This window comes from Sus scrofa, chromosome 15, assembly GCF_054392235.1.
Source record: "Sus scrofa isolate SSC_HxYL_T2T_F1_AM1 chromosome 15, Sscrofa_HxYL_maternal_Yorkshire_Landrace_v2.0, whole genome shotgun sequence".
In the NCBI taxonomy this organism is placed as follows: domain Eukaryota; kingdom Metazoa; phylum Chordata; class Mammalia; order Artiodactyla; family Suidae; genus Sus; species Sus scrofa.
This window is the reverse complement of record NC_139397.1, coordinates 138,851,387-138,870,921: the sequence shown is the minus strand read 5'-3', so window position 1 is coordinate 138,870,921 and position 19,535 is coordinate 138,851,387. Positions and strand designations below refer to the sequence as shown.

Here is a 19,535-nt window from a genome sequence, read left to right as displayed (position 1 = left end):
TGGAAAGGCACGAAGGACTGGAACAGTGTCTTAGATGACTGTATTTTAGAGTTTCATGTAAGTGTTGAGGGTTCACAATAAATTTCATAACCAGATTTATTAGGTTAGAATTTTTAACCTTAATTTGGTTGTAGCCGTGCCCACTAGATGCCGCCCTGGTTAAGGGCTTGTGGACTGTTCCACATTAAACTTATTTCTTTGTCTTTGAACATGGTCACAAACATTTGCTTTGAGTTGAAAAGCTGACATAAAAGGCCTAAATCAGGAAATGAATTTTATTACAAAATCAGACGGAAATCTCCCTCTTCCAGCAGATTGACCATGTGAAGAGAATGAAATGTGTATGCAATTTGTAGTTGCTTTTTCTCTCTTGCTGAGCTTTTCTGTGGTGCCCAGAGTGTAGTTTCGAGCGTTCAAAGTACGTTTCAGCTTAACAGTGTAGGTCAAAAACCAAACCAAAACAACCAGGAAAGTTCCCCCAGCTCAATTCCAGCCCTAAAGTTCTCAGGCTTTTTATTATTATTATCGTTTTTTGCATTTTGTCTTTGTAGGGCCTCACTCGTGGCATATGGAGGTTCCCAGGCTAGGCAGGGGTCCTATCAGAGCTACAGCTGCCGGCCAACACCATAGCCACAGCAATGTGGGAGCCACGTCTGCAACCTACACCACAGCTCACGGCAACACTGGATCCTTGACCCGCTGAGCAAGGCCGGGGATTGAACCTGCGTCCTTATGGTTGCTAGTCAGATTTGTTTCCGCTGAGCAAGGCCGGGGATTGAACCTGCGTCCTTATGGTTGCTAGTCAGATTTGTTTCCGCAGAGCTACGACGGGAACTCCTCAGACTTTTAAAGTATTTGCAGGGGCATCGGTGGGAATTATTACCAGCCCAGAGGGTCGGTGGGGAGATGCAGTCTCTCTCACATTGCTTGATTGAGCATTTGTAATTCATAGGCTGTTACTGTTGGAAGGGACCGTGCAGATCTAGTTCAGCACCTTCGTTTTCCCGATTTAGCAGTTGTTTATTGGACAACATTTATGGGGCATCTGTCATAGGCCAGGCACTGTATCAGTGAGGAAGCCTGTGCCAGGAGAGCATTAGTACTCAGCAAAGTTTACACGGAGAACAGGAAAACGTGACCAGAATCTGGCCTTGTGACTTGTGGAAGAGTGCTTTTCTGTCACGTCAGCCTGAAAAGGTTGGCGCGCCATGTTGTTCACGTACACCCCACATGCACATGTGTAGTCGGGAGCAGCAGTGACTTCATGGAAAGTGATGTAGTGTGAAGAAGTGTATTCTATTTTTTTTTCAATGTATCCTATTTTTACAAATTACATTAAGTGGCAGAGGAATGATTTTGTAACCACGCAGCCCCATTCGGCTCAAGGGGAGCACATACTTTGCCTCATAGCGATAGCTTGGCACTGGGGGCTTTATGTAGGCGATTCTGTCCCTGGGTGCAGCCCTGTGGAGTAGCTGTTTCTGTCTTACACAGCACTTGATTTACGTATCTTGTCCTGCTCCTTGAAGCCAGTTGGCTGTGGACCAGGGTTTCCAGCCCAGGTCTGCCTATACCCTCGGCCTGTGACTGAACTGTCCCACCAGGAGCGTCAGAAACAGTCTGTTCCACTACTGTCTGTGGTCACTTCAACACGTTATCACGGTGAAGGGGTAAAAGAGTTAGGTGCTAGAGAACTCCCTGTGATTTCTGCTCTATCTGCATACTAGTAGTAGTATTTTCTTTCTTTTCCTTTTTTTTTTTTTTTTTTCTCATTTGCTTTGTTTTTTTTATTTCTATTTATTTTATTTTTGCTTTTTAGGGCCATACTCGCAGCATATGGAGGTTCCCAGGCTGGGAGTCTGATCAAAGCTATAGCTGCCGGCCTGTACCACAGCCGCAGCAACATGGAATCCACGCCGCATCTTCGACCTACACCACAGCTCAGGGCAACGCCGGATCCTTAACCCACTGAATGAGGCCAGGGATCAAACCTGCAACCTTATGGTTCCTAGTCAGATTTGTCTCTGCTGTGCCATGATGGGAACGCCAATATTTTCTTTTAAATTAGCTCATTTTTCATTTTTAAAACTAAAAACCTATTTTAGCCTTATTATGAGAATAAAATAATCATGGATTTCATTTACTTGTTACATGTATTTTTTAACACTCTAAAATAAACATGTGAATATTAACATTTATAAACATTTCATCCTATTTCCAGCTACTGCCACCTCAGGATACCTTGATTTAAATCGTTGCTTATCTCTGTCCCTTATTGTCCATCATTATGATAAAGGGCAAGGTCACTCAGATACCTGGCTGCATCGCCATATGTCTGTGGAACCTTTTCCTTTTTAGGGCTGTACCCACGGCATATGGAAGTGCCTGGGTTAGGGGTTGAATTGGAGCTTCAGCTGCCATCCTTTGCCACAGCCATAACCACAGCAATGCCAGATCTGAGCTGAGTCTGCAACCTACACCACAGCTTATGAGAACACAAGATCATTAACCCATTGAGCATGGCCAGGAATCAAACCCGCATCCTCATGGATACTAGTCAGATTCATTACTGCTGAGCCACAATGGGAACTGCTGTGGAGCCTTTTTATTTTATTCATACAGTACTGGTCCTGTTTGAGAGTAGATTGCATCATGTAAATTGCATTTCCAAACTAACTGGTCACATTATATCTAAATCTTGTTATAGGGAGTTCTCGTCGTGGCTCAGTGGTTAACGAATCCGACTAGGAACCATGAGGTTGTGAGTTCGATCCCTGGCCTTGTTCAGTGGGTTAAGGATCCGGCGTCGCCCTGAGCTGTGGTGTAGATTGCAGACGTGGCTTGGATCCTGCGTTGCTGTGGCTCTGGCGTAGGCTGGGGGCTACAGCTCTGATTGGACCCCTAGCCTGGAATCTCCATATGCCGTGGGAGCGGCCCTAGAAAAGGCGAAAAAAAAAGACTTAAAAAAAATAAATAACCCTTGTTATAAAAACTCTCCCATTTTATGGAGGGAAAAAAGGTTATTCCCAGCATGCCTGCCACCTTTCTCCACCACTGCAGCTGTGGCAGCTCAGGGAGCTCTCTTCTGCTGTGCCTGGATGTATCTTCAGAATCTTTCCCAAGAGAGCAAGAGTTATTAGAACTGGCATTGGCATAAAATGGATCTAAACCCGTTCTTTTTTTCTAAGTGAAACACAGACCAAGAGTCCTTGAAGACAGTTTTGTGGAACAGTGCAGTGAATATTACCTAATATTGGAAAATAGGAAAGAGTAATCTGATGGTACATCAGTTGTCATGTTAAGTTTTAAGTTCTTTCAGAAAATTAGCACTGTGGGATAATTGTTCATTCTTAATAATGACATTATTTATCATCATTAATATTTTTTGATCACTTAATTTATGCCAAGCATTGTATTTGCTTTATCTCATTTCATTTATTAGACTTGGTGTATCTCGTAATCACTGAGTTTTATCTTCATAATTCTGCCTACCCTCCTGACTTTTGAGGGTGGCAAGCATCTTTTTCTTTTTGGTGGGTGAGTTCGTTCATTACCTGGAGCTTTATCAAGCACATATGCACAGACTTTATTTTTCCATTTTTAAAAGTTTTATTTTGTATAGTTCATTTACAATGTTGTGATAATTTCTGCTAGACAACAAAGTGGTTCGGTTATACACAAAGACGTATCCATTCTTTTTGAGATTCTTACCACAGACTATTGAGTGGCGTTCCCTGTGCTATACAGCAGGTCCCCGGTGAGCTTCCATTCTATATACAATAGTTGTACTGAGTTTAATGACATGATTCAGGCTGCTTGAATTCTGTTCTTAGTCCTACCATTCTGCCACAAGTCAGTCTGGATTTAGCATAGGTTAGAATAGTAGTCAAACAGAAAGCCACATGGACACCAAAGAAGGAGAGAGAATTGATGGCTGGAGTCGTTAGGGATTTATTTATGGAGTGGGTGGAAGAGAGGTCTTTTAAGTAGAGCCTTGGGGGATGGCAGGAGGGAGGGCAGGGAGGGCACTTCAGGTAAATATAGGGAAAAGTGTATGGTTCAGGAGATGAGTAGGGAATTGTAGAAGGTTAGACTAGTAAGGTAAATGGGAGGTTAGTTTAGGAAGGGCCCAAGAACAGGTTATACCACCATCTCCCTGTGGAAAATGGACTGGAGCTCTGCATCATGGTTAGAACTCCTTGTAAGAGAGCTCTTAATATTTAATTGCATCTGCTGTGGTTCTGAATTTGAGTGATATATTTTTGTTCTTAGCTTACCATTTATATAATCCGTATTCTTATGAGACTATCAAAAGATGAGTTACAACATTAAATACTTTTTGTATTAGATTGAGTCATTGCTTTTCCATATTGATCTATTTCTGTGTGTTTCTTAGTGCTCTCAAGAAGATATTGCTGATAAACTGGGTTTGGATATCTCTGCAACAAAGGCAGTCCACATAAGTAATCCTAAAACAGCTGAATTTCAGGTAAGAGTTCTAAGTAGATAAGAATTTGGGTAAAAACTGAGAGGCAGTACATGAGTTATGAAAAAGTCTCTCAGTTATTTTACCTCAGATGGCAAAATTGTAGAGCTCCTTTAGAATCTCCTCTTGGATAAGTTTATATTTGTATTTGGTTCTTATACCAGATCTTGACTATATGACTGTGCCTTTTGTTGTAATTGTCTAGCTTATTGGCAGTTTCACATAGAGGTTAGGAATATTTAAATGAAAATTATACTCACTTAATAGTAAACGTTAAGAGATTTACATTATAGATTAGAGTATTAACTACAAAACAGCATTTCAAAGTTATTCTGTCTTTTGCTTATCGATGACTTTGAATTATCTTTCGTACTAATAAGCTCTGTTTTTCTTATATATGCAGTTTTATGATTTTTTTTTTTCCAACTGAAGCGTTAGAGAAGTTTATGTCTTCTAGAATCAAGGGGAATCTTAAAATTGTAAGGAAATGCTTTTGAGAAAGTTAATGCTGGAGTTCCTGTCGTGGCTCAGTGGTTAAAGAATCTGACTAGGAACCATGAGGTTTCGGGTTCGATCTGGCCTTGCTCAGTGGGTTAAGGATCCAGTGTTGCCATGAGCTGTGGTGTAGGCCGGTGACTACAGCTCTGATTAGACCCCTAGCCTGGGAACCTCCACATGGCCGTGGGTACGGCCCTAGAAAAGGCAAACAGACAAGGGGGAAAAAAAAAAAAAGTTGATGCTGTTATAAAATATCTGAATGCTCTGATTTGAGATAGTTTGTTTGGATCTTTTTTTCTTTTTATGGTAGCACCTGTGGTGTATGGAAATTCCCAGGATAGGGGCTGAATTGGAGCTGCCCCTGAGGCCTATGCTGCAGCTTGCAACACTGTATCCTTAACCCATTGAATGAGGCCAGGGATCAAACCCTCATCCTTGAGGAGACTCTGTCCAGTTCTTAACCAGCTGAGGCACAATGGGAATTCCATTTCTTTGTGTCTTGGTTTTCACTTTTATAAAAGTAGTGGGCTGGATTAGTTCTAAAAATATGAAAATATTTTTAAATTAAAAAGTATAAAAGTTCTAAAAATATTAATATTTAGATTTTTTAAAATTTTGATTTAATCTATAGAACTACCTACTAAAGTGGCAAATTAGAACGAGACTGATTAAAGAACTAATAATAATATGCATCAAGTACATAAATTCTTTCTGTATATTCAGTGTCAGAACTTTTCAAAGATTCTTTACACTAGTTTGGAAGGGTTGTGATAGTTTTATGTTTTTCTGAGGTCCATTAATTTTTTTTTCCTTTATTTTATTTTTTTATTACTTGAATGAATTTATCACATCTGTAGTTATATAATGATCATAACAATCTGATTTCACAGGATATCCATCCCACAGCCCAAGCACATCCTCCCACCCCCCAAACTGTCTCCTCCAGAGACCTTAAGTTTTTCTTTTTTTTTTTTGTCTTTTTGTCTTTTTTGTTGTTGTTGTTGTTGTTGTTGCTATTTCTTGGACCGCTCCCGCGGCATATGGAGGTTCCCAGGCTAGGGGTTGAATCGGAGCTGTAGCTGCCAGCCACAGCCACAGCCACAGCAATGTGGGATCCGAGCCGCATCTGCGACCCACTCCACAGCTCACGTCAACACCAGATACTTAACCCACTGAGCAAGGGCAGGGATTGAACCCGCAACCTCAGGGTTCCTAGTCGGATTCGTTAACCACTGCACCACAGCAGGAACTCCCCTGGAGATTTTTGAGCAGGAGAGTTCCATGATCTGACTTAGGTCTTAAGGAGTCATTCTGTGGGAAGAATAATAGAAGCAGAGAAATTACCCTAAGCAGCTCATGCAGGAGTCTGAGCAAAAGATAATGGTTTTGGAGTCTGACTGCAAATGTCATACCATCGTTCATAAAACCCTTCCAGTAAAATGATGTGTTGGAAGCTACCATACAGCTTAGAATGAGAGTTTTATTACACAGACTAATGTGGGGAAATTTTACCTATTTTATTTTTTATTTTATTTTATTTTTTTTGTCTTTTTGCATTTTCTAGGGCCACTTCCTGTGGCATATGGAGGTTCCCAGGCTAGGGGTCTAATCAGAGCTATAGCCACTGGCCTACACCACAGCTACAGCAATGTGGGATCTGAGCCACGTCTGCAACCTACACCACAGCTCACAGCAACGCCGGATCCTTAACCCACTGAGCAAGGCCAGAGATTGAACCCACGGCCTCGTGGTTCCTAGTCAGATTCGTTAGCCACTGTGCCACAACAGGAACTCCCTACCTTTTTAAAAAAAAGAATTGAGTTCCTGTCGTCGCGCAGTGGAAACGAATCCGACTAGGAACCATGAGGTTGCGGGTTCGGTCCCTGCCCTTGCTCAGTGGGTTGGGGATCTGGCGTTGCCCTGAGCTGTGGTGTAGACATGGTATAGATCCAGTGTTGCTGTGGTGTAGGCTGGCAGCAGTAGCTCCAATTTGACCCCCTGGCCTGGGAACCTCCATGCGTGCCACGAGTGCGGCCCTGAAAAGCAAAAAAAAAATTTTTTTTAAAGAATTAGAATATGAATTTGTATTTCATATGAATAGTAAAATGAAATAACTCTACATGTTTTCCTATTTTGACTCCTAAGCTGAAAACTGTATTTATATCCTGCCCATAGCAGCTATGTGGTTTTCTTAGTTGTAGATTTGTAGTCTGTTTTCCTCATTGTCTTAGTATTTTAATTGCATTTACATTTTCCTTGGACCTAGTTTTTAAAAATTTGGTTAATTCATATTCAAACTATTTAATTTGTATTTCTTGTAATCTACTTCAATTACTTTGTGAAATGAAGCAGGATATGAAAATTTGCACATTTGAGATCTTGAATACTAACTGTAATGTAAAAAATGATAAAAACTAATCCTAGATGCAGGAAATTATAGTATTTCTTTTTCACTTTTTTTTTTTTTTTTTTTTTTTTTTGGCTTTTTGGCTTTTTGGTGTTTCTAGGGCCACTCCTACGGCATATGGAGGTTCCCAGGCTGGGGGTCTAATTGGAGCTGTAGCCGCCGGCCTACGCCAGAGCCATTGCAATGTGGGATCCGAGCCACGTCTGCAACCTACACCACAGCTCACGGCAACGCCAGATCCTTAACCCACTGAGCAAGGCCAGGGATTGAACCTACAACCTCATGGTTCCTAGTCGGATTCGTTAACCACTACGCCACGTCGGGAGCTCCTCACTTATTTTTTTAAATCAAATTTATGATTTTTCATTTTGTAAGTTTGGAATCCAGAATACTTTGCTTTATTAGTGTCCTAGAATTAGAAATTAAAAATGACTCAGATATTTAGGTATTGCATTTTCCAAAACTGGCTTCTTATGAGGCCATGGAGACTAACCAGGTATCTGTCTGGTTCCTGTTTAGTCAGTGCAATTTCATGTCTTCTCCTGTAGGTGGCACGCACTACCCTTCTTCCTGGTCTCCTAAAAACCATAGCTGCGAATCGGAAGATGCCCCTTCCTCTAAAACTGTTTGAAATCTCTGACGTTGTAATAAAAGATTCTAGCAGAGGTAAGCGTCACTTTTCATTTGTATACTTAAATCATTTTGTTATTATGAAAAATTTCAACAGTATATAAAAGTAGAGGAAATAATGTAATTACTCCCATGATTCTAGCACTCAACTTCAGTAGTTAACAACACTTAGGTGGCCAGGCTTCTTTCATTGATACCCTAACCTACTTCCTCATATTTTTTTATTGTAAATCCTAGTCATGATATCATCTCATAAATACTTTAGTTTGTATTTCTAAAAGATAAGAGCTACCCCAATTAAAAAAAAATAATCCAAACACCATTATTATATCTTACCATCAAATATCCAGCTAGCGTTTGAGTTTTCCCAATAGTTTCATAAATTTAATTTTCTTTTTCTTTCTTTTTTCTTTTGTCTTTGGGCCGCACCCGGTGGCATATGGAAGTTCCTAGTCTAGCAGTCAAATCAGAGCTGTAGCTGCTGGCCACAGCCACAACAACTCAGGATCTGAGCCACATCTGTGACCTACACCACAACTCATGGCAATGCCAGATCCTTAACCCACTGAGCAAGGCCGGGGATTGAACCTGCTTCTTTATGGATACTAGTCAGATTCATTTCTGCTGAGCCATGATGAGAACTCCCCATAGATTTAATTTTCATAACTGATTCCTTTCTATCAGTCCAAGCAAGGTCAAATATTTGATTATTATATCTCTCTTACTTTTTTTCTTTTTCTTTTTTGGGCCACATTGGCAGCATGCGGAAATTGCCAGGCCAGTGATAGAATACATGCCACAGCAGTAACCAGAACCATAGCAGCGATGACCCCGGATCCTTAACCTGCTGAGCCAGCAGGGAAATCCCTATATCTCTTACTTTCAATAGAAAGCAAATTTTGACAAAGAATTTAATAATACTTATGAAGAACTCTATTGGAACCTCAACTTGAAAAGCACCATGGAATAGTTTTTTCTTATGTCACATGATTTATACGCATATCATTTTGACATACTTGATATCTTACCATTCTAGTTCAGCAGTGATTGTTCATATCACTGTTGTACCAATAACTATAAATGTATTTTACCAGTTTTTGTTTCTTTTGAACATGGCTTGGACTTATTAGTACAGCAGGTTGCTTTGTTCAATATTTGGAATGTAGTAGTTATTTTTTAATACGTACAATTTGTATTTAGCGAGTACTTAAAACTGATTGCCAAGAAGTAATTTCATGGCAATTCTGACTTCTCCATGTCTTTAACTTACATAAGTCTGACTGTTTTGAACTGCATATGAGGTATCATTTGGTGAGCAGTGCCCTCAAATGATGAAGTTGCTGGCTCTATGGATTTAACAGTTGAAGTCCTAGCAGCATTTAGTCTTACTCTAGACTCTAGAATTCAGAGTGTGTTCTTTTGAATCAGTTGACAAAAGAGGAGGCCTTTACCTCAGTTTTTCACGAAGAGGACAATATGACGTCATTCTAACTACCAAAAGCAGCCAAGAACTATTGATTTTAAATTATTGGTTTCCTGTCTTAGGAAACAGATGGTATAGAGGAATGACCGCCTTGGCTGTCTGTCTGTGAACTGTCTGTGGCAAACTTTTCAGCCAAAGCTGAATTCCATCTGCTCCCCACTGTGCACCCTGGGTCTTTGGTTATCAGTCACCTTGTGTTTAGTAGTTTTTGCTTTTCAAAAAACCTTTTTTAAAGGTACTTTTTCTTTTTTGATTGTTAAAACAATTCTTTGTGGCAGATGAGAAAAATATTGTCCCTATTTAATGTACTGGAAAATTAAGACAGAAAAGTGGTCATTTGCTTAGAGCTGTATAAAATAAGGCACTTAGAGCTGGGACCAAAATTTTGGTCTCAGTGCCTATATCCTTAGAGCATAAAAGTTCATTTTCATATCAGTCTATGCAGAATTTTCCTTGGGTGGTAAATCTCCTGTAGTAGAAATCAGAAAACATTTGTAGTGCCAGCTGCAGATACTTTTTTTTTTTTTTTTTTTGCATATGGAAGTTCCCAGGCTAGGGGTTGAAAAGGAGCTATAGCTGCCATCCTACCCCACTGCCACAGCAACACAGGATCCAAGCCACATCTTCGACATACCCCATAGCTCACGGCAACACCAGATTTCCGACCCACTAAGTGAGGCCAGGGACCAAACCTGCATCCTCATGGGTACTAGTCAGATTCGTTTCTGCTGTGCCACAGTGGGAACTCCCTGCAGATACTTTTGAGGGTTCTTGTGCTTCATAAATCATCAGTTGGTACAGATAAGTGAGAATTTGTTATAATTCCATTGTCAGATTTTTCTATTAACTTTGACTTGTTACCTTTTGGCCTCTTCTTTGAATTTTATGTTGTTTTGATCCTTGGTGATCCATTCGTATTTCTAAATATAGGTTAGGTTAATTATTAGAAATTTCCTCAAAAGTTGTGTAATAACGCTTCAGCTTAATTGAAAGGCTTCTTGTAGGGCTGGGCGTGCTCACATGCCGGCCCCTTAGAGTCCGGAAGGGGTGAGGGGAGGGAGGAGAGAGCTGGAGTCCCCACAGTTGCCACAGGGAATCTTTCACTGTAGGCGTGGAGCACTTTGCTTTGCAGTCCTGGGTAAAGGTGCCTTTGCTGTTTTTAATTTTCTGTGTTTCTTGGGAAGGCCCCAAGACCCATGCTTGGAGGTTGAGAGAGAACGGTGATAAGCGCTGGTGCTGTAGCCATCATTTAACAAATCACCCTGGTGATAACTCCAGAAACCCTGTCTATAGACTTTTTAACTCTAAAATTTTTTTCTGCTGCACTTTATTTCGTCAGGAGGAGTAGTTCTTATCTCTGTAGCAGACCTCTTTTACACTCGTTTTTAGTAGTGATTATTTTGCTGTTTTCCATATCAGTCTGTTTTCATCTGACATTATTTTTGCCTTCTATCTTGCACTATTATGGTTTATTCTTTTTCTTTAAAATTTTCTATCATATTATTGGGATTTGAGGAACAAGAAGAAGTAAATCTCAGTAAGTCTACCATTTTGAAAACATAGTTTTAATTTATATGGAGTATGTTTCCGGTTGGTGTAAGCCTGGATTTTATTTTATAACAAAAGAAGCTTTTCTGATGGGTTATTCTAACTATGGACCTATGGGCTCCCTGCCTGCCACGTGATGTACAGAGAGGGCCCTGCAGGAGAGGCAGCCCAGCAGTTCCATAGAGCGACTGAGACAGAGCACCCACATGTAAGCCCTGGCTCTGCCACTTACCAGTGGCTTAGCATTGGACAATTTACTTTTCCTGTGCCTCAGTTTCCTCATCTGCACAGTGAGGGTAATAATAGCACTTACTTCATTAGATTTGTTGTGCAAATTAAATGTACTTTGAAAAGTTCCAGCCACATGGTGAGCACTGTTTGGTGTTTGCTCTTTCAAGGTATTAGTAATCCCTAAGGCCATATACGTTGCATCTTGGTCTCTGGAATTTTTCCTTGAGGATGAATTGAAAATCTTTATTGGTCGTTAAAGGGTAATGTTACCTTGTTGAAGCACTTGGAGCTCATCTGTATCCTGACTTTTGTTTTAATTGGTTTTTCTTCTATTGTGCACTATTTTTTTTAGGATAAAAAAAACAAAATGTGTAAATGGGAATTTACTTAAGAAATTGGGAATGTTGTTTTTCGAGTAATTCATCACCCATTACTTTTCAAAGAATTGAGTGCATGTTTTTTTACCATCTCTCAAACTGGGAACCATTATTCTGTTGAATTTACATTAGCCATTTCCTCCTAAATAATGGAACTGTTTTGAAGAAAAAAATCTAGACCATCAAACTTGAAATCATAGAGCAATTTTCTAGTTACGGAAGTGTCCCAAATCTTCCCTAGTGAGGGCAACACTAAAACTATCAGTTCAAAAGAGAGGTGTGTGGCGAGAGTGGGCAAGACAGTCACATTCATTGTGCTGGTAGAAAAGTATTTTCTTTTTCTTTGCTAGGGACTGCTTGGAATGTAAAAGGAAAGGTTTCCAGTCTTGAGACAGACCAGTGAACAGTTTTTGTAAGTTGTGATCCAAGGGAAGGTACAAGATGCCCTGATAGCACAGAGAAAAGAGGGACAACTGCCTCTAGTTTGTTCTGTTAACATTTAGGAAAACCTAACACTCAGCCTCACGTCAATTTTGTGTAGGCGAGTATATCTTCCAAAATGGAAATGGAAAAGGAGTCAATACCGGATTTCAGTATACCTTCCACAAATTCTGAGTGACCCGTGTTCCTGTAAGAGTAGACGAAAGTCGCTAGCCCCTTCCTTTGTACTTGGCCTTCTTGGACAGTTTCTTTATGCTAATGAGGACCTTCTGGCTGGCAGTCCATGTCACGAGGCTGTCAGGCTACCCTGTGAGGGACTCGGGCACCCTCCTCAAGTGTGAGACACACTGCTGTTCTTTGAGGCTGAGCCAGTCATTGCATTTATTGAATTGTAAGATAGAAGTTGCACCATTTTAAAAAATTAGTCCCAACTTGAAGGACTAAGCTGATTTATCCCCTTCCTTGGACAGAGTGCCATGTGTCTTTAGAATGAGAAGTTAAATGCAGACTCTGCCATGGGATAGATTTTGTTATAATGGGAAGTCAGTAGAGGCTGCATGAAGCTATCAAATCAGCTGCTGTTTGAGTTCCTGGTTGGTTTTGGTTGTTGATACTCGTGTGTGTGTGTGTGTGTGTGTGTGTGTCTGTGTGTCTGTGTGTCTGTGTGTCTGTGTCTTTTTGTCTTCTGAGGGCTGCACTCACAGCATATGGAGGTTCCCAGGCTAGGGGTCTAATAGGAGCTGTAGCTGCCAGGCTATGCTACAGCCATAGCAACACCAGATCCGAGCCTCACCTGTGACCTAAACCACAGCTCGCAGCAACGCCGGATCCTTAACCCACTGAGCGAGGCCAGGGATTGAACCCTCCACTTCATGGTTTCTAGTTGGATTTGTTTCTGCTGTGCCACTTTGGGAACTCCTGTTGATACTCTTTTTGTTTTCTCTGTTCAGTGTCAGTAATAAACTATAAACAAAAGTGAAAATTGCTTCAGAGGAACAGTTGTGAATTGCTGATCTTCATGCCCAGAAATGCAACTATATTTTGCAAAGTCCAGCATGCTTTATTGAACACAGATTGAATTCTGCCATCACAGTTTATTCCACAGTGGTCCCTGAAGCTGCCAGAATGCCTAGAAGCTCACAAAAATGGCAGGAGAAAATGCATCACAGGGTTGAATCTAAGTTTAAAAGGAATGATGGCCTAAGAAGGGAGATATGGTTTGACTCTGCAGAGCAGGTATACAGGTGATTTAAATTTAGCTTGATGCAGTCAGTCCAGTTGTAGTGTGATATCTGTGGAGAATGCTGATAATCATATTGCCATGCACTTTAGTTTTAACTACTGCATTTAAAGAATTTGGGGTGTTAATAAATATTACAATAGAAGGAAAGTGTGAAAGGCCCTACCCCTCAGAGGGGTCTAGTTATCTTACTTGCCTCAGCAAGTGCACTTAACTCCAAGTAGTTTTATGTATAATTCTTTGCTTGATTAAAAAAACTCAACGAAAGCATTTTCATTATGAACTTGTAAAATACTTCAGCTTTGAGAAATTGTCCATTAATTCTTTAGCCATTAAATAATGGAAGATTAGCATCCACATGTGGAATGTGGCTTTCTGAAGAGAGCTTATGTCATCAGCCTGGATTAATTTAATTTTACTACTTCATATTTTTGGCATGTAGAATTTCCAATTAATAATTCAAAAAATATGGGTGTAAGGAACATGGACATTTGAAGTAGCATCATTTGCAGTATGTGATGGCATCTTAACTGTGTAAATAACATCATTTTTAATATAGAAAGTTATTTTAGTATGTTTGGTTCAACACAGTTAAGATCTGTTAACGTGAGTATAATGTGCTCTGTCATGCATTGAATATTGTGTTTTTTTAATAGATAAAAATCCATTCCAGGTTTATGTTAAGGAAATAAAAGCCAACCCACAAGGAACTTTTTCCTTCATGCATGAGAAGGTCATTGATTTTTCCTCACATTTGTTTCTTGGCTTTCAGTATTATTTAAAAGAGAAAAGTCTCTTAACTCAGTGCTATATTATAGGAGTATTTTAAGGAAAATTGTTCTTAAGTTTTATTGTGTTGGTTTTTAAAATTGAAACATATTTACAGTATCTTTTCTCTTTTTTTTTTTTTTTGCTTTTTAGTGCTAGACCCACAACATGTGGAGGTTCCCAGGCTAGGGGTCAAATCGGAGCTACAGCTGGCAGCCTACGCCACAGCAACGCCAGATCTGAGCCACATCTGTGACTTAAACCACAGTTCATGGCAATGCCAGATCCTTAACCCACTGAGTGAGGCCAGGGATTGAACCCGCAACCTAGTCAGATTCATTTCTGCTGCGCCACCATGGGAACTCCACATTTATAATATCTTTAAGCACTTTCGCAAATACATGTTTTTAAGAGTAATTGGTTTTACATTAAAAAAAAAAAAAGTATCCAACTTCTCCCAAATCTTACTCTCAAGAATTAGTAGACATACTGTGCTTATGCAGTCACACGTTTATATTTCTATATGTAGCCACAGATAAATACTTTTTAGTGTTTACATTAATAGGATTATGCTTTATGTCTCGTTCTGCGCTTTTTTCCTATGAACATATTCTGTCCACCTCATTCTTTTTAATGGTTGCATAATACTCCACCGTAGGGGTATTCTGTTATTTACTCGGACGGTTATGATGACTGTTTAGACTGTTACCACTTTATTGCTAAATTGTCCATTGGTAATGACTATCCTTGCACTGTTATACAAATATGTATTTTTAGAAATTGAAGTGGTCAGCCCATAGGCATGCACATAAAACATTTGATACCTTATCAAGTTCTCCTTTAAAAGGGATATTTTACAAATTTGTAATCCTACCCAGGGTATATAAAGGTTCCTGTTTTGCCACATTAGATCTAATTTTTTAAGGTACATGTCATGACAAGATTCTTGTGGCTTTTGTGAATCATTAGGTCTACTTTAAAATTCTTCAGGAGATAAAATTTGCAATATAAGCTATAGTCACTTGGTGTACTAATATTAAAGAAATTTGTTAGATGTAGTAGACTAAAAATCAAGGTGGTTTGTTTCATTTTTTTGAGGTTGGCCTGGCTGCTGTTCTCAAACTCAATATCAGCTGCCAGTTGTCCTGAAGCTTTGTTGGCTTCCAGTAGGCTTTCTCCTAGCACCTTTTTTTTTTTTTTTTTTTTTTTTTAAAGGGCCTCACCTGCAGCATATGGAAATTCCCAGGCTAGAGGTCAAATGGGAGCTGCAGCTGCTGGCCTACACCACAGTTCACGGCAACGCCAGATCATTAACCCACTGAGTGAGGCCAGGGATTAAACCCGTGTCCTCATGGATACTAGTTGGGTACGTTACCCCTGAGCCACAGTGGGAACTCCCTCTCCTAGCATCTTTATTTGGGCTTCTCAGTGAATGTGAGAATAGAGCTGGAAAGGTTCTCTTGAAGACTCTGTCCTTTGCATTCTGTGGGGTATATGGTAACACAACTGAATACCACTCATTTGCTTTTAATCACTGTTGCTCTGGTAAGAGATCTTCATCAAGCTAGTCTAAAAATTTGAGTTGTATGTGATAGCCATTTATTAAGGGACATCATGTGTCTTTTTTTTTTTCTTCTTTTAGAAAGTCAGTTGGCATGTTCTTTCTGCTTCCAGAATCATAGCCAGCCACCCCTCCTCTGGGTGGTTTAGATCAGTCTCTCCAGGCAGTACTTTGAAGTCTGTGAAAGACATTGGTAATTTAGGCTGACATACTTGGCAGGCCCATTTAAAAAGCAGAATTGTTTAATGGCATGACACAAGAGGTCTGTTAACTGAGTTATAAAGAACTGAGGCCTTTCCAGCAAACCCTAGTTTTGGCATGAAATTTAAATAGTTCTTATTTTGTGGCGTGCAGTCAATGAATTTCCTGTGATGTAATAGGGTCCCTTAGTGCAGAATACTAGAAAATGGGAATTGCGCTATACCTTGCAGGTTCTCTGAGGAGGAATTCTGGGTGGGAACTCAGTATGTGTTACCATTTCTCTTTTAATTCATTTCAGCTAATTCAGAGGGAGTATCTTAGCAAGACATGAGGAAGCAAGTCTAGAGCGAATGGTAGCACTTGGGAGAAATGTGAAAAAAGTCAATCAGGAGGCACCCAAATAATGTGTTCAATCTAATTCTTATGGTGGGCTTAATATAAAGCCCTGAAAGTCAGTGGCCTTTCCTAAAAATACTGCAAAATTGAATCTAAAAATAGCACATTATTGTGTATGTGTGTGCTGTAAACATCCTAAAAACCTTTCTTAAGTGGAGTGTTTTTTTTTAAAGTCCTATATTTTTTATTGTAATTTCATTATTCTGATTATCAATTATTTAATTTTTTAAAAAATAAGTCTTTAAACCAGATGTTGCTCCTCTTATCAGAAAGGCAAGTTTTCCATAATTTGGAGATCAGGAGAGACATATTCCAAGGCAAAGGTTACCAAAATAGAGCTTCCAGTTTGTGTTGCTAAGCTCTCTGAATGGTGGCATTACTGTTGGGCTCTTCCCTCACAGCAAGAGTGGAGCTACAAAGTAGTTTCAATACGTGCCTGTGTGTTAAAGTAGAAGCATGTGACACCAACAAATGGGTACCACATGGCAGAGATACCCAGGAGCAAGTCTGTAATATGAAAGGGATAATTTAGTTCTGTTTCATTTCTTTTTTTTCCCTTCAAGGGGGAGGGGGCAGGGAAAGGGGATGGGGAAGGGAGAGAAAGAGTTGGGGAGAGGGAGAGAGGGAGAGAGGGAGAGAGAGAGAGTGTGTGTGTGTGTGTGTGTGTTTTCCTACAGAGGAATCAGGTCCCTTTTTTTAGTTAATGCGTGTGAGGTTTGATGGCTACCTGGCTTTAATATTAATCTTTATTCTTACACCTTTGATTACAGTTTTTAGATACCACATTTCTTTATCCGTGGATGCGGAAATGAGGGAGAATGACAGTGGTACAGTGCTCACTTTCCAGCATCAGCTGGCTCTTGCGCTGGCTTAGAATTTGGCCACTGTCTGGTCCTGACCTTGCTTAACTCCCTTTCCAGACTTTATTCATTTATTCAGAAAGCAATTGTTGAGGGTTTAGTCTGTGCAGGCCCTGTACTGGCCTTGACTTTTTTTTTTTTTTTTTTTTTTTGGTCTTTTTGCTATTTCTTGGGCCGCTCCCGCGGCATATGGAGGTTCCCAGGCTAGGGGTCTAATCGGAGCTGTAGCCACCGGCCTACGCCAGAGCCACAGCAACGTGGGATCCAAGCCGCGTCTGCAACCTACACCACAGCTCACGGCAACGCCAGATCGTTAACCCACTGAGCAAGGGCAGGGACCGAACCCGCAACCTCATGGTTCCTAGTCGGATTCGTTAACCACTGCGCCACGACGGGAACTTCCATTGACTTCTACCCTCTAGGGATACTTAGAATGGAGCACTTTGAACATAGTAGCTACCAAGAAATGTTACCTGGCAAGAACAGTTAGTTCTCTACCTATTCTCTGTCAGAAGTTTAACTCAGTGTACACTTTCCCTGAGTTACAATACTATTGATGGCTAAAAACTGACTTCAAAAAGTAATTTATTTCAATTACTTAACTAGAATTCTTAAATATGAAAACTTTTGAAAATGAAACATCTGTTTGTCATATCGAAAACATTTCAAGAATGCACATTTGACTATATTAAGTGTATGTTCAGATGTAAGTTTGCCCTTATATTGTTTGTTTTCCTCTAAATCCTTTAGTGATTTCATCTAAATCCTTCAGAGGTTTGGAGATTTCTCCTGTGCAGTGCAGAAAGCCTGGGTTCTTGAATTAGGCAGTCCTGGTCAAGTTCTGATTTTGAAACTTATTAGGTGCGTAATTAATTACAATTAGCTCCTAGCAGTTAGGTTGACTTTGAGCAAAACCTTTCTGAGCTTTTGTTTCCGCATCTTCTTTTCCCTTTCCGTTTTATAAGTATAGTGAAACCTACCTTACTTTCTTGTCTTGAGAATTAAAGGAGAGGGTTGATAGGTACTAAGTCCTAGCACAAAGTAGATAATGAGTTCATCTTAGTTTCCTTTTCCTTCCCCCCCTTTATGGGCTCACTTGTAGATTACTTTAGTGGTAGAATGCAGTGCGTTTTTTTGTTTTGTCTTTTTGCCATTTCTGGGGCCACTCTTGAGGCATATGGAGGTTCCCAGGCTAGGAGTCTAATCAGAGCTGTAGCTGCCAGCCTACACCACAGCCATAGCAACGTGGGATCAGAACCTCGTCGGCAACCTACACCACACTTCACGGCAATGCCGGATCCTTAACCCACTGAGCAAGGCCAGGGATCAAACCCGCAACCTCATGGTTCCTAGTCGGATTCGTTAACCACTGAGCTGCAGAGGGAACTCCCAGAAGGCAGTGTCTTAAAATACTCTTGTTGATTTGGCTGTCTGGAAAGTGAAAGACATTCTATATTTTATATCAGTCATGGCTGGTACGTCTGTGGAAGAACTTTTGATCAATACTTGCTAATATGAAGCAGTTTTTAATTTCCAGTTTGTTCCCCCAAGTAGACAATAGTTTCATCTTTCTCTTTTTAATTCGAAAGACAAAATGAAGCCAACATTCATTCAGTGTTTGTGTAGAGGAATTTGGAATCGTTTCCTCCAGAATTTATTACAGAGCCACAAGTATATTTACCTGTTAAAAAGTTAAAATGATCACTACCAAATTTGAGCCTGTTTTTATATGCTATGCACTTCTTTCTTTAAAAATGAATTTTAATACTGTTTTAGATTTTAGTAATCATTACTACAAGATACAGTTCTGTCACCCCCCAAAATCCTTCACGTTGTCCCATTGTAGTCACATTTTCCCCCCCATGTCTAAGCCAGCTACCAGTATCTGTTCTCTGCTGCTATAGTTTCTTGTTTGTTTTTTGTTTGTTTGGGCTTTATTATGGCCACACCCATGTGTGGCATGCAAATTTCCTGGGCCAGGGATTGAACCCATGCCACAGCTATAACCAGAGCCACGCCAGTAACAACACCGGACCCTTAACCGGCTGAGCCCCGAGGGAACTGCTCTGTTGTTAGTCTTTTGCCTTTTCTAGAATGTCATATAAATAGATTTATATTGTTTGTAGCCTTTTAAGACTGGTTTCTTTCATTCAGCTTAATGCCCTTGAGATTCATCTGTTAGCAAGTCTACCTTGCTGCTGAGTAGAATTCCAGTTTATGGGTGAACTAGTTTATTTAATCATTCATTTTTCACTTGGATTATTGCAATTCTTTTTAAAAATATTACATTTTGTAAGTTTGACCTGATTTTCAAAGTAGAAAAATATATACTAATCAAGAAAAATGGAAAATAAACTTCAAAAAATATATTCCTGCCCAAACATAACCTCTATTAATACTTAGGTATA

At 40.0% G+C, this 19,535-nt stretch overlaps 1 protein-coding gene across 2 annotated transcripts in view; it reads left to right on the top strand.

Annotated features, from left to right (window-relative positions):
- FARSB (phenylalanyl-tRNA synthetase subunit beta) overlaps positions 1–19,535 on the top strand; it is an 80,530-nt gene that overhangs the window by 29,964 nt on the left and 31,031 nt on the right. For both annotated transcript variants that reach the window (XM_021074820.2, XM_021074819.2), the window contains exons 14-15: positions 4,397–4,489; positions 7,940–8,057. In XM_021074820.2, coding sequence (XP_020930479.2) covers positions 4,397–4,489; positions 7,940–8,057 — 211 coding nt within the window. The remainder of the gene's footprint in view (positions 1–4,396; positions 4,490–7,939; positions 8,058–19,535) is intronic.